Raw genomic sequence first — 15954 nt, forward strand, 5'->3', positions numbered from 1 at the left:
TAACTATAATAACTCAAGGTTAATCAGAATTAGGTGGAAACCTGAAAACATAGTTTAACTGGGAGAAAAAAAAAGCCAAAATAAAAATTTGGTCAAAATTAGAGGCATTCTCCTCATAATATATAGCAAAAAATTAAAAAAATTAAAAACTTTTTAAATGTTTGTAATTGTAAAAACTTTTACGTCAACTTTTACTTCAATTATAATTATTTTAACTAAACGTTTTTAAGTAATATTTTTAAATTAAAATATAATTATTTTTAAATGTCAATTTAATAATATATTAAAAAATAAAAGGTATTCTTGTTGGTTCAAAAAAATTTTAAACTTATTTTTATATATATTAAAACATTACTTTTGAATTTACTATTATTTTAATCATATTATTAATTTAACCAATAATTATCTAATATCTTCTTTTCATGTTCTAGATATTTCCAAGAAAATTACCAGCAACTCATGGCACGATAAATGTGATTTATATTTATGAAATAATTTTCGTTAAATTATTTGTTTTGTTGTAGAAACTTTATGTTAAATAAACATATATAATGTCAGTAATTAATAATAGTATTGACGAAATATTACTACAAATTTTGTACAAACAAACAATATTCTAAAATTATTTTTTATGTATAGTAATTCATGTTAAAATTGATATTTTAGATATTAAATTCTTTTATATTAATAAATAATTTTTATTTAAATTTGACATTTTTCTAATGTGGTACTTAAGTTTTATTATTATCTAATTTAATTCTTATATTTACAAAATTTATATATTTTGATATCCATTATCTAACTGACTATTATTTGCACTTTCTTTTGTCTATTATTAATTGACCCAATTTAGTCCTTATATTATTAAAAAATTAAATAAGATTAATTTTCAACAAAATTAGTATTTATTGTTTAAATAAATGTTCATTTACTATTTAATATAATTAATATTTTGAAAATTTAATGATTTTACAAATGAAGTATTTCGTTTAAAATTGAACCATGAAAATTTTTAATTAATAAATATTAACTCTACAATTTAATTTTATTTAAAAATTTTAATACATAAATTCCACGGACATACTTATATTGATGAGGTTATTTGTTGACGCATTTTGTTGAATTCTGACCAAGGAAGTGGAAGTCCATGATTTAGTCATTGGATTCCTATATGTACAGAATTCATTCAAAAAATAAGTTCATCCCAATAATAATGGTTACACAAAATGGGCTCAACTACCACTTAGTGGTAGCTATTTTTTTCTTTAAAATTACAGGATGGATAATTTCGCATTATAAAGACATGAAGTAGGGTGATGCATTATTTTCTCCTTTAATGAAATTATTGAAATTGATACATTCAACCTCCTCTTAACACCCACGATCTTAACTGGATTCGTCAAATCAAGGCCGTTCATCACGTGGAAAAAAATTTCTGATCCGATCTTTATTTTATTGGACAGCGACGGTTAGAAAGGGGCGTCGCCTTTTTATTATTCTCAATTTTCTTTTCTTTTCTTTTTTGGGGTTCATTTGATTCGCAATTTTGTTAGCGCCAATAGTAAATTGGATTTCTTTATAACGTCGTCAGTCGTCACCGTATATTTTTCGTATTTACAATATACTCCTTTGGGATTTTTTTTGTTTCAGCCCAAAATGAAAAAGATATTACTAAAGTATGCAAAAACTATGAGCCCATTTTAGCTATATTTTAAATTAGCGGTTATAAATATATTGAGAACAAAGTTGGAGGGGCATGGACATAAATACGGAGAATGAAGGTGGAAAATATGGAAAGGAAAAGACAAGTTAGTGTTTAACTACGGCGGCTGGTAAGAAAAAGATCCCACACATTGAGACAAGGGGAGTTGGTGACAGAACAACAAGAGCGATACAAAGACTGCAATATAACCTCAAGCCTGACGCCCACTTTTCAAACCTTAACACCAAACTCATACCAAACACTCTCGCTCTATATATCTGCCTCTCTTTCTTTCTTTACAATTCTCAGGTTTCATTGTTCTTTGAATCCTGCTTTCAAGGTTTGTTTCACTTCTTTATCTCAGGTTCATCATTCTTTCTTCCCAAACATGTTTTTATTGATATGATTGGTTTTCTCATTTGATCTGGGTTTTGAGTTTTTAATGTAAAGTCTGTTTCTTTATGGGATCCATGCAATGAAAAGTTTGCATTTTTTTTGTATGTTTCTTTTGCATGTTCTTCACAAACCTTTGATTTCATATCTTTATTAAGCCAATTGTCATTTAGTTGAGTGAAAGTGAACTCTAATGTCACGCTCTGTTTCAGTTTTGGCAGATTAATCAAATCATTTAATAGATATATCGGCAAAACGTGATTTTATTGAGCTTAATTTCATTGGTTTTCTCCTTTGATTTGGATTCTGAGTCGAGTTTTGAGTATTTCATTTAGAATTTGTTTCTTTTGAAAAGTTTGTAATTTTCTTTAACCTTTCTTTTGCATGTTGTTGATAAAAGTTGAGCAAAAATGAAGTCTTTTTGTTTTGCGTACAGCTTACATTTCTTTGAGTACAGGTCATAAAAGAAACAAAGAAAGGCAAAGCTTAGAAGATGGGACCAGGTGAATGGTGCCTTCAAAAACGAGATAGCTTCAAGAGTGAAACGCTTGTAGGCAATGAGACTGTGCCGGAAATTGGGTGCCTTTCAATTATTGTTCTTGGTGCCTCTGGTGATCTTGCCAAGAAGAAGACTTTCCCTGCTCTCTTTCATCTTTATTGCCAGGTTCAAGTGTTTTAGATTCATTGATCAACTTTGGCTTCCCTGATAAGGCTAACCTTAGATGGTAATTGTGTGTATGCAGGGATTTCTGCCACCAAATGAGGTGCACATTTTCGGCTATGCAAGGACTAAGATTTCAGATGACGAATTGAGAAATCGCATTCGTGGGTGAGACGTCTCCACCTATTACTAATCGGTTTTAGTCCAATGCTTAACATGGTATCAGATTCCAGAGTTTGTTATGTTATTCTTCCTACCTAACCCCATGTGTGGTTGACTGCCCCTACGTGAGGTTGAGTGTTAAGTAGTGGTATCCCACATCTGTTTAGTATTAAAGTCAACTCCTTCCATTATTATTGCTTGGTTTTAGGTCGGATGCTTAATGAATAGTTGCTCACACTTTAGCCAAATTGCGTTAATTTATGAATAATTGAAATGGCAGATATCTTGTGAGTGAAAGGAGTGCCTCACCATCAAACGATGTATCAAAGTTCTTACAGCTGGTCAGTACAAGCCTAGTTATATGTTCAACATGCTTCACTCCTATTGTTTTTGCTTCTTAGCTTTTAACTAGCGATTGTTATGATTTGCAGATTAAATATGTAAGCGGATCATATGATGCCGCAGAGGGCTTTCAAATGTTAGACAAGGAGATTTCAAAGCATGAAACCTCGAAAAATAGCCTAGAAGGGTCATCTCGGAGGCTCTTTTATCTCGCTCTTCCACCATCAGTATATCCATCTGTTTGCAGGATGATCAGGAGATACTGCATGAATAAATGTAGGTGCTTTTGTTCCTCAAAGTTCTCCTCCATGATTAGAAGACAATATCTTATGTATGTCTTGTTTTCCAGCTAATCTTGGCGGATGGACTCGGATTGTTGTTGAGAAACCATTTGGAAGAGATTTAGGCTCTGCAGAGGAACTAAGTTCCCAGATTGGCGAGTTGTTTGATGAACCACAAATTTACCGTATTGATCACTATTTGGGAAAGGAATTGGTCCAGAACCTGGTAATGAATGTGTAAACAGTCGCTTTGTATTTCTTGATTTCTTTATCAGCTCGGCTCAAATCTGGCTTTGTGGCACCTGCAGCTGGTTCTTCGTTTTGCAAATCGCTTCTTCTTACCCCTTTGGAATCGTGACAACATTGATAATGTACAGGTGAGTATCCTTTTGTTTAGGATATTGCAGATGTTCACACCATTGGTGGACTGTCGGAGCTTTGTTAATAAATTATGATTATTCTTTTGAATATTAATCTCTATTTTCTTCGTTTCTTCGGGTAGATTGTGTTCAGAGAGGACTTTGGAACTGAAGGTCGAGGTGGATATTTTGATGAATACGGGTGTGTTTGATATAATTTATTTTCCCTCGCATCTTGTATGTGATTTCTATGCTAAGTATTTGCTTCTTAGTTCATTTTCCTTTTGTGCTCTTTGTGCAGCATTATCCGCGATATTATCCAAAATCACCTGTTGCAGGTAATTGTTATAAACTGAAGTGCCTTAGATCTTTACCGAAACAAAAACAAGCTGGAGGAAAAACATGCTATGTACCATTAGCCTACTTATTTATCGAGTTCATACCAACTGCAGGTCCTTTGTCTTGTTGCTATGGAGAAGCCTGTATCTCTCAAACCTGAGCGCATTCGTGATGAAAAAGTGAAGGTGTGCATCTTATAACTCCATACTTTAGGAAGTGACTGTAGTTGTTTCATAACTATGCCTGCAAAACAAGCCAATTATGTTCCTATCCATTTTGAAGTAGTATATGCTTGATGTAACGCACCTAATTTCTATTTTTCCTTATATTTTAGGCGCTCTAAGTCCGCGCTTTCTTTACCATATGCTGATTACCATATGAAATCCAGGTTCTTCAATCGGTACTTCCAATTAAAGACGAAGAGGTTGTACTCGGACAATATGAAGGTTACAGAGATGATCCGACAGTTCCTGATCACTCAAACACCCCAACGTTTGCAACTGTTATTCTCCGTATACACAACGAAAGATGGGAAGGTAATAATTCTATACAAGCTTAAATTTAATTTAAATTTCTCATCAGATTAGCTAATTTGAATTATTGGTTTGTTTCCAGGTGTTCCCTTTATACTAAAGGCAGGGAAAGCATTGAATTCGAGAAAGGCGGAGATTCGTGTTCAATTTAAGGATGTTCCTGGTGATATCTTCAAATGTATAACAATAAATCTTTAAGATTCTTTGTAACTTTGCTTATATTATTGCTTATTCCCACCGAACTGCTTATGTAGTCTCTTCGATAAAATCATGAAGAGATGTGATGAATCTTTATTCAGGTAAGAAGCAAGGGAGAAATGAGTTCGTCATCCGCCTGCAACCTTCTGAAGCCATGTACATGAAGCTAATGGTGAGTTTTATAATCTTATTGTGTCGATCTGAAAGCTATTATAAACTTTAAAAACACTGCATATATGTTCCTCTGCTGAACTTGCATATTGACTAGTACTTCATCACCGATGCAGGTGAAGCAGCCTGGACTGGAGATGTCAACAGTTCAAAGTGAACTAGACTTGTCATACAGGCAACGCTATCAAGGTGTTACGATCCCAGAGGCTTATGAACGTCTCATTCTCGACACGTATGATCCTTGCCCATTTTTATCCTTGAAATATTATTGTTTGCAATGCTTACCCTTACAGCTGGTAGGTTTGGTAATGTGGATCAGAAACTATGATAACTAGTTTCGTTTTATGGTTTTATGTTTCCTGTGTAATGAACAGCAGAACTTTTTTTGGTTATGTAGGATAAGAGGTGATCAGCAGCATTTTGTTCGTAGAGACGAGTTGAAGGTAAGAATTTGTATATACTCTGGAAGAAGATAATTTATAAGGGATTCAATCTGTAACATTCATATTGCTTTGTTCATCAGGCAGCATGGGAGATTTTCACGCCTCTTCTACATAGAATTGACAACGGTGAAATGAAACCGATTCCATACCAAGCAGGCAGCCGTGGACCAGCAGAAGCGGATGAGCTTTTGGAGAAAGCCGGTTACGTTCAAACACATGGATATATTTGGATTCCTCCCACCTTGTAGAAACTTGCTGTCTAGCTAGTGGTTTTCCATCACCATCACCATCTACATATAAGTTGAGGTTTGGTTAAAGGCCTCTTTGTAACACATCGAATAACCAGGCCTGCCGGTTGTAGCGAGTTTCGAAAATACTGTAAGCCTAAGAGCTTGTTACCCTACATATTTGATGTACCGTGTGTAGAGTATGATCCAATATTGTATTCGGAATGGTTCCGATCGGGTTAACTAGACCCCGGAATAAAAAGCTCTTCCAAAACTGTATATTTTTTAGTTCAGTTGGGTTCAAACTTGATCAAGTACTATTATCCAAGATTTCGAGTTAAGCTTGTTTACACGAGTTGGAGATTTTGAGTTGACATGTTTCGCATTCACTAGGCAAATGCCCACACTTCCCCGAGGATATTTTATCAAACTAATACTTAGTAACAATCATTTTTATTTTAATATTTTTAAATTTATTGATGATATCTCTTAATATGGAATATGAAACATCATCATAATATAAAAATAATAATTAAAGCATGATAGAAAAATTATATAAAAATTAACACTATGTAACTATTATTAGTATGTTAAAATTTACATAATATATAATTTTTAAATATAATTACGGTATGTAACTATGCAACACAAAATGCGAAACTTAATTAAAATACGGTATAAAAATAATATAAATATAACACAAATATACAAATATACCAAAATGTTAAAACGTAATTGAAAGGACTAATAAATTTTCAAATTTATAAAATATAAAAGATATTATGCAATTATTATATAAAGCATAACATTAATATACATTTTTTTTCTTTTCTCAATACCCTTCACACCTAATTGATGTCTAAGATTACTTGTCCAAAGCACCACTCACTAATTGAAATTGAGAAACTCATTAGCGTTAAATGCTTTTTTTTATAAAATAATTAAAAAAGGTCAAATAAATTTTAATCCGAAGGTAGTGATCATATAAATATTATTTAAAAGATGTAAAAAATTAAAATATATAAAATTAGTCGATGGTTGTTATTCTTTTTATTTTTACCGCCAGACATTTGTATTCTTATCGTATCTAATTCTCTTTTAATTTTTCTTTTACACTTGGATTAGGAAATAAATAAATAGTGATTGTGGATTTGCATGAAAAACTAAAAATGTTTGACATCTTTTTATAAATAGATAAGGTTGAAAATGTTAGATTTGTAGATTGAACTCAATTTTGTTATATCATGTAAAATAATAGAGATAAATAAATAAATGATTGTGGATTTGTATGAAAAAACTAAAAAATGTTTGATTTTTTTTTTTTTTTATAATTATAGATAAGGTTGAAAATGTTAGGCTTATTGATTCAACTCGAATTTTTATTCCGAGGGACATTTTTAATAAAACTAAATTCAACAGGTGATCAAGTATTCAAGTTTATTAATTAGCGTAAATGAAAACAAAAGACACATCAAAGTAGGTTGCCGAGAGAATATTGTTAACTCTTTAATCGAGTTATGAATTTTACTGTTGCTACTAAAATTATGTCATACATAACTCATTTGCCAAACATACCGAATATGGGCTCGATCATCTTTAGAGCATAAGTCTCCACTTATATCAAAGCATATGAGTTACATACACATGGTCAGTGACTAACTCATATTTAGGTAAATCATATCATGAACGTCATATGCGAATTAATTCACAAACAGATTCAAAATTAATTCAATTTGAGTCCAATCCAATGTATCATTCTTCCAATGAGTACATCTATGTCTCTACTTGTGGAGTCAACTGCTCCTATAGCCAAAACTAACTATTTCCTCAATTAGAATTGTAGATGACATAATAATCTTTCTTAAGTATTTGAATCAAATGCTCACTTTGATTCTTTTACGAGATTACAGACTCGTTTAGATTATCTGCTGAAGTAAGTTGTCTTTCTCGCAATGTAAACATTCTTACAGTGCCACTTATAATCAGTTTGAACTTAGACAATCAATAAGCTAACATTTATGTAACAGCCAAATTTTTCAGTGGTGTCGGAAACAGTGATTCGAGATCACTAAATTCGACGAGTAAGTTTAGAAATTTTAACAAATAATAATTATAGGCCAAGCATGAACTTAAAAGAATTATTTTTAATTAGTGAATTTTGCGATTTTAAAAGAATTAATCAAGTAAATTTGGTTGAAAACGGGGTATCGAGACCTCGGATTTATAAACCGAGCCATAAATATTTTTATAATTATTTATGGAGTGTTATTAAGTTATTATTAAAGTTTCATTAGAAAATTTTAACGTTTGGTTAGTCAATTAATTAAAAAGGACTAAATTAAAAATAGTGCGAAATTTATTAAATTGTGATTAAATGGTTTAAGTGATCAAAAAGGAGGGATTTAAAAGGCAATTGGACCCAAATTGTATGGGCTGGACGGTTGGGCAAGAAAATCAGCAAAAAAGACAAGGAGAAACAAGGGCAAAATGGAAAATTTTACAAATTAAACATATAAAACAAGACAAATTTGAAAAATCTAGAGATATCATCATTTTTCTTCACCATGAGAGGTCTGAAAGCTGCTGGTTTTTCATACTTTGACATATGTGAGTTCAATTCTTACCCTTTTCTTTGAGATTTTTATGTTTTTGTGACTTTTACAATTAGATCCAAGTGTTTAATTCATTAGTTTTTGATTTTATGAACAAAATTAAAAGCTATCATTGATAAGTGTTAGCTGTTTATGATGAAATAAAATGAATTTGAAGCTTTTATTTTGTTGTTTGATGATTTTATCAAGTAATTTCAATAGAAATTGATTTTAGGACCTAATTGTGAAAAAGTTGTGAGTTAAGGTTTAGTGTTAAAATTCTGATTTTTAAAGATTGTGTAATAGTTTAGAATGATGGAATAAAATTTTAATTGAGAAAAATTAGCTTAATAGATGGGCTAATTGAGCAAGGACTGAATTGTATGACCTTTGAAATTTAGAGGAAAAATGGTAATAAACATCTTGAACTAAAACAATATTGGACAGCAGAAGTAGACTAACTTTGAAAAATCACCATAAATTTTATAAATCGAATTAGAAGATGAATAAAATATGAAATTAAAGCTTATTGAGTCTAGTTTCTCATAGAAGAAACAGTGTAAGCAATGGATTTGTAAATTATGAGATATAATGAATTTTGTGAGACAATGTTAGAATGAATTCGGGTTCCCCTGTTTTGATTTTTGAAAATCACCAAAAATTGGATAAAATTAATTAGAGCCTCAAATTTATATGCTTAGAATCCTTAATGAGTCTATTTTCAATAGAAATCAATGGGAACATTATCCGAGTTTTTTACTGTGATATAATTAATTTTTAGTGAAGAGAGGTCGGAACTGTTGGATAGTGAAACAGGGGAAACTTAAATGAATAAACTGTACTAATTGGCTAAATCAAAAATTCTTAAAATTTTATGGTGGAATGATATGTGAGTCTAGTTTTAGGGAAAATTTACGGATCTTAATTTTGAGCTCTGTAGCTCGAATTATAAATAATTGAGTGACTATGACTCGTGTGAACAGATTGATGTGAGCATTAATAAGTAAATTGTGAAATCGTATTTACAAGAATGTTATATACATTAAGGATGTGGAATGGAGAGGAGGAGGAGGAAAAATATATATAAATATTCAGTTAGCATGGCTAATTTGCATGTTTTAAGCTCATGGACTAAATTGAATAAAAGTAAAACTTTAGGGGGCAATTTTGTAAAAATATCAAAAATGACTAAATTGAAGGGAATAAATTGTTTTATTATCTAAATTAATAAATTTAATGAAATTATCAATTTAAGATTGGGTGAAATTTGGGAAAATGGTAAATTACCAATATGCCCCTAAATCTTGGTATTTCTGCAATTTAGTCAGGTAGGTTCGGATACCCTGAATGAGCATGTAAATATGAAAATTTAAGTATTGTATCGTATTTTATATGATATTTTGAATTGAATATATGAAAAGGATGTTACATGAAACATGAAAATGAATACTAAATAATATAAATTAATTGAAATTATTCTGAAAATTTCGGTAATGCCTCGTATCCTATCCCGGTCTCAGGTACGGGTATGGGGTATTACAATTTACTTGTCACAATTTCATTATGCATGCAAAACATAAAAGACAAAAACACAAAAGAGATAATAATGACATGTGAAATCAACTTTATTTATTCATTGTTCAAATATAAAAAATAGTTACATGTTTACTACAATATGGACACATTTCGCAACATCATCAATCTAAAGTAGCAAATATATGAATGAACCATCATCAAGACATTGTAAATATACACAATTGTCATACTTACTTCGTGAAAAACCAATACTTAACATGAAAGAATCAAACTTTTTGTACCATTGCTGAGGAGACTATTTCAAACCATACATGATTTTTAAGAAGGCAAACATGATATTTATTTCCTTCAGTTCTGAAGCCTTTCGATTACTACATGTAAATGTCTTCCTCAAGGTCATCATGAAGGAAATCAATCTTCACATTTAACTACTCTAATTCAAGATTGTTTGATGCAACAAGGCCAAAAGTGTCCGAATGGATGTATGTTCCACAACGGGAGAGAAAACATCATAAAAATCAACTCTCTCCACTTGAATTAGGCCCTTTGCAACCAATCTTGCTTTGTACCTATTTTTGTTTGGACTCGAACCTTCCTTCTTCTTAAACACTTATTTGCAGCCAACTATTTTCTTACCGATGGGTGGTTTTACTAGCTGCCAAGTCTCATTCTTTTGAAGTGATTTCATCTCTTTTTCCATAGCAACAAGCTATTTTCTAGAATCGAAGGCTTCAACTGCCTGGAAATAGCATGAAGGATCGGTCGAATCAATGCTCTCTACAACACTTAGAGTATATGCCACTAGGTTTCCTTCACAGTACTTCTGTGGTGGTCGAATTTCTCACATTTTCCTGTCATGAGCCAACTTATAATTAGTTAAATGAAATGGTAAGGGTACTTAAGGGTCATATGAAGTTCCAAATGGATCCAAAATAGTTTCAATTTCGCAAGAATCTAGATTTCATCGTGTTGTCGCGGCGTTGCTTGCTTTCTCGTCGAGACGACAACCTTGTTTATCGTAACATTGCAACAAGGCTTTTCGTGTCGTTATGACGTCACCCCCTATTTTGGTATTTGACTCCACCTTGCTTGAGACACTCTGATTTGTTGTATCTTTAAAAATAAGTGGCCTCTTTTATGATCGAAACATGGCAGGTTCATCGAATGTAACATCTCTACTAACAATAGTTTTGTTTATTTCTGGACACCATAGTTTGAAACCTTTTGTACCAATAGAGTAACCCAAATAAATGCACTTTATGACCCTTGAATTGAGCTTTCTCTAGATAACTTTAGCATAAGTAGGACAACTGAAAATTTTAAGATTAGAATAATTGGGAGGATTACCTAACCATATCTCTTCTGGAACTTTACCATTCAATGCTTGATGTGGAGGTCGATTTACCAAATAGTTTTCCAAATTTACGGCTTCAGCCCAAAACTTCTTTCCTAGTCTTGCATTTGAAAGCATGCATCGGGCCTTTTCCAACAAGGTTTTGTTCATTCTTTTTGCAACTCCATTCTATTACGGAGTACCTACAACGATGCGATGTCTCTCTATCCCTTCTCGTTTGCAGTGGTCATTAGACTCGGATGAACAAAACTCAAGTCCATTGTCTGTTCTCAACCGCTTCATAGACTTCCCGGTCTATTTGTCTAACAGTGTTTTCCACTGTTTGAAGATTTCGAAGACTTTTTTTTTTTAAGAAAATAAACCCAAACTTTTTTGGAATGGTCATTAATAAAAGTTAAGAAATATTTATTACCTCCTTTTAAGATGTAAAGAGTCTGACCCCATAAATCAAAGTGGACATAGTCAAGAGTCCCTTTTGTTTTGTGTAGTGCTGAATCGAAACTTACTCGCGTTTGCTTCCCACAAGTGTAATGTTCGCAAAACCTAACTTACCAAATCCAGTGTCTTCTAAAAGACCTTGTTTGCACAATGTTGTCATATATTTCTCGCTTATATGATCGAGTTGCATGTTCTAGAGTTTAGTTGAATTGAAATCTGTAGAGAAAGAATCACGTTGCCTCGTTGTGACTTTAGGTTGGTTCTCATCGTGGCATGGAGACAATTTTGGCTCATCTTCAGTAATTGCAACTGCAGTAGTAACTTTTGACCCTTGCAAAATGAATAGGCTGCCATTTTTATGTCCTCTCATTACAACGGGAGCTCCACAAGAAACTTTTAAGCCATTTGACTCAATGACTATTCTGTAACCGTTAAAATCCAAAATTCCCAACGATATGATATTTTTCTTTAAGTCGGTTACATACATGACATCTGGCAATGTTCGAATAATTTCGTCGTGCATCTTGATTTGTACGGCTCCTATTTCGGTTATCTTACATGGATAATTATTCCCTATTAACACAACTCTACCTTCAACTGAACTGTAGTGGAAAACAAGTCCCTGTTGGGACATATGTAATAGGAGTACCCTAAATATAGGATCTATTCGGAAGTAAGCTTGGAGCTTTCACTCATCGACACTTACAAAAAATCATCACCTCTATCTTCAGCTATACTAGCATTAGTAACTTCGGCTTTCTGCTTATCTTTATCGTCGTTTTCGACATCCCTTTTAATTTTTTTTAAAGTTTGTAACATTCCGACTTGATGTGCCCCTTATTCTTGTAGTAGTCACATTCTTTGTCTCGGTTTCTAGATTTAGATCCCATGCTAGACTTGTTTCGATCTGGCTTTCTAGATTGTTGTCTGCCCCTTGCGGCTAGAACTGAGGTTTGCCCGTTTGACCTTTTGTTTCGGCCTAACTCGTTATCAAGTTTATCCTTACTTAGTAGTTCCCATTTACGTCCTCCCCATAACTAAGAGTTTTTCTGAAAGTTTTATAAAAAGAGGCAAAGAACATAACAATAACATAGTTTGATCCTCATCTCTAATTTCTTCTTCGAGATTCTTTAGGTCATTTAGAAGGTAACAAACTCACTAATATAAGCTCTAATAGACTCATCTTCAGCCATTCTGAACATGTAGATATGTTGTTTTAGCACTGACCTGTTGGCCAAGGATTTCGTCATGTATAAGGCTTCCAGTTTCTTCCATAATGTAAAAGTTGTTTTTTCTTCAAAACCTATTGTAATACATTATTTGTTAAACATAATTAAATTATGGATAGAGCTTTTTTATCTAACCTATCCCATTTTGACTATTCCATGTTTGTGTGCTTCTTCTTTGTAAGGATCCTCTCAAGATCACTCTGAATCAATATGGCTGACATACGAATTTTCCACAGATTGAAATTTGTGATGTCGTCGAAATTATCAATATCAAATCTTGATGCTGCAATATCTGAATGGGTTGAATGCGAAAATCGAACAAGCTTTGATACCAATTTGTAAGGAAATAACTCGTGTATGCAACGAACAAGTAAATAAAGTAAAATCGACAAGATCAAATACTCAAATTTTACGTGGAAAAACTCCTCATAAGAGGATAAAAAACCACGGGAAAAAAGAGATTTTACTATAATAAAAGGAGAGTACAAAAGATAGAGAGACTCAAAGGAAAACTTGAAACCTCGAAAAAAACCCTTTAAAACAAAGAACAAAATTCTTTCAATCTCAATATTTCTGTCATATGAAACTTAGAGTAACTAAGGCCTATTTATAGGTTGAAATTCATAACATATGACTAAAATAACCCTAGGTTAATTAGAGTTTAAGTGGCAAACTAAAACAGAGTTTAACTGAGAGAATAAAACTGAGAAAACTTGAAAAACATGTCGCCATATCGTGACGTGGCATTCGCGTCGTCGGGAGGAAGGGGATGTCACATCGTCAGGATGAAAACTCTTTTCTTGTCGCGATGTCGGCTATTCGTCAAAACAAATAACACTTCCTTATTGTGACATCACACACTATTTAGTTTGAAAATGCAAGGCATAACTTCACACCTATGATTCAAAACTCTAGCTACTTCACACATAGTGCAAGTCTCAACCATAGAAACCTTAAAAAAGTAATCATAATCAAATTGGTTGCCAATCCCATACAACTTGAAGATTGCAGCTTCAAAGGAGAACAATAGCTTAGAAGCTCAAAGATGGAGACGCTAATAAACTCAAGGATCAACTTTAAGGTCTCTAGTGCATTTGTTGAACACAATGTAGGCAAGAAACTGTAGCAAGTTTTGGATAACCAAGTCAGATGATACCCAAAGGAGGAGAAAAAAGATGGTCCAAACCAAGAAAAGGAAACTAAAAAAAAAAAAAAGACTTTGGACAAAGGCTCGGGGGAAGACGAGACAAGAGCTCGTGGATAAAACTTCTTCTTGTTTTGTAAATAATATTTGAAAACCTAATTTTCTTGCACGACATAACATTTATTTGGATTTTGTGGGTAAAAAATAGTACATTTAAATTTTAATACTAGACTAGATAAAATGTCAATATCATGCTATTTTATATTTATTACATAACTTAAAAAAAAATATGTATACCATTGAAAATTAATTTCCAAACTTTGTTGCTCCTCTTTTTATCATTTCCTCTAATTATCTAATATATTAAGTTATTAATTGAGATGGTGTTATAAGTTAATCTAACATTAATTCAGTTGGATAATGATTAAAATATCATTGTTTTACAAATTAAATTATATTATTTTAAAGGTACTTTTAATTTTTATATCTTATATGTAAAAAATAGAATGAAATTTAAACATCAAAAGCTATAGCTTTTAACATCTTTGCTTAACTATTTCAACTTTTTATATCAACATGTTTAATTGGGGAAGGCTATTCAATTCCCCCACTTATTACATTTTAACCCCTACAATCCTCTACTATCAATCTTTTTTATTGTTAATTTTCATATAACCCAACATCTACCGAATTTTAAAAGAATGAAAATGAAATAGATAAAAAAAAAAAAAAAAAGGGAAAAGCTTTTGTTTGTTATTGTTAATCATTTTTAACATGGTTAAACAAAGAGACATATCAAATCAAATAAGGAAAATTTGAACCAAAAGTTTTGAAAAAAAATAAAATTTTTACATCTTCTTTTGGATTTATAAAAAGCACTGTGGTGGTGGTGGTGGCTGGAATTTGGTTATTGAGGTGATTTCTCCACTTATTTGCATTTTGATGAACTACAATGCTAAAATTTGGGGAGGGGAGAGAAATTAGATAAGAGAAACATTTTAGCAACTTTATATTTTTAAGCGTAAAATATGAATTATATATAATATATTTAATTTCAAGTATAATTATATTATTAGGTTGAAATCAAGATATCCATTTTCAGTAGCAATGACTAATTAATTTGTTGTAGGTGTTCTTTGAAGAGATAATCGATTGACTATGAAATGTACTCTATTTTCATAGGCAAGAATAAAACTGCCCATGGGTCGGGTTGAGGCTTAATTCCAAAAAAAATTTCACGTCCAAGCCCGCTTTTGAATTGAGACACCTTGCCTAGAAAAACCTATTTTATTGTTCCAATAATAATAAAATATTAAAAAAATTTTAACTGATATTTTTATTATTTAAATTGAACTTCAACTCAGCTTGAGATACAATTTTTTTTGTCCAAAATCGGCCCAAGTCGAGCCGAATGAGCTACACGATACTTGGACAGATTTAGGTGATGATAATATATAATATTTATAGATCTTAAATTTTCATACAATATTTTTATTAATATACATTTATTATTGAATACAATTCAAATTTATTTAATTACGATATAATACTATAAATGTATTATGGAAATAGGGATAGTAATCTCAATTTATAATTATTACTTACATTTTATTTAACCCAACAATGCAATACTAATATTATTTTTTTGCCATTAATATATTACTTACGGAATAACCATCCCATTCGTATTTTGTTTCAGTTTAGTGAACCAAACATATTATAATTTTATTTTATTTATTGATGGGCATATGTAGAGTGGGCCTCTTTTATTTTCTTTTCGGTTCTTAAATTTGTTAATTCGATTGGGCCTTTATTCATTCTTTCCCAAACTCTGATTACCTAAAGAGAATT

General features: G+C 31.7%; 1 protein-coding gene across 2 annotated transcripts; it reads left to right on the forward strand.

The window, feature by feature from the left end:
* The first annotated feature begins 1700 nt into the window (after nucleotides 1-1700).
* On the forward strand, nucleotides 1701-6085 carry LOC108454063 (glucose-6-phosphate 1-dehydrogenase, cytoplasmic isoform-like). 2 transcript variants are annotated; one of them, XM_017752371.2, is made up of 16 exons: nucleotides 1701-2042; nucleotides 2532-2759; nucleotides 2839-2924; nucleotides 3199-3259; nucleotides 3350-3536; nucleotides 3610-3767; nucleotides 3850-3918; nucleotides 4044-4102; nucleotides 4202-4238; nucleotides 4353-4424; nucleotides 4628-4775; nucleotides 4855-4950; nucleotides 5072-5142; nucleotides 5258-5373; nucleotides 5539-5584; nucleotides 5665-6085. In XM_017752371.2, exons 2-16 carry the CDS (start codon nucleotides 2589-2591, stop codon nucleotides 5830-5832), a joined length of 1545 nt encoding a protein of 514 aa, XP_017607860.1. In that variant the 5' UTR covers nucleotides 1701-2042; nucleotides 2532-2588; the 3' UTR covers nucleotides 5833-6085. The 2 variants fall into 2 exon arrangements, with proteins under 2 accessions (XP_017607860.1, XP_017607859.1); XM_017752370.2 differs by having other exon boundaries at nucleotides 1709-2042; nucleotides 2553-2759.
* Nucleotides 6086-15954: the final 9869 nt, after the last annotated feature.

Source organism: Gossypium arboreum, chromosome 9 (genome assembly GCF_025698485.1).
Source record: "Gossypium arboreum isolate Shixiya-1 chromosome 9, ASM2569848v2, whole genome shotgun sequence".
Taxonomy (NCBI): domain Eukaryota; kingdom Viridiplantae; phylum Streptophyta; class Magnoliopsida; order Malvales; family Malvaceae; genus Gossypium; species Gossypium arboreum.

What these genes read in the sequence shown, in the direction of transcription:
- LOC108454063 (XM_017752371.2), top strand. Translation starts at nt 2,589, where the DNA reads ATGGGACCAGGTGAATGGTGCCTTCAAAAACGAGATAGCTTCAAGAGT. An exon ending in GAGATACTGCATGAATAAAT is followed by an intron (nt 3,537 to 3,609) that starts GTAGGTGCTTTT and finishes CTTGTTTTCCAG; the next exon opens with CTAATCTTGGCGGATGGACT. An exon ending in ACAACATTGATAATGTACAG is followed by an intron (nt 3,919 to 4,043) that starts GTGAGTATCCTT and finishes TTCTTCGGGTAG; the next exon opens with ATTGTGTTCAGAGAGGACTT.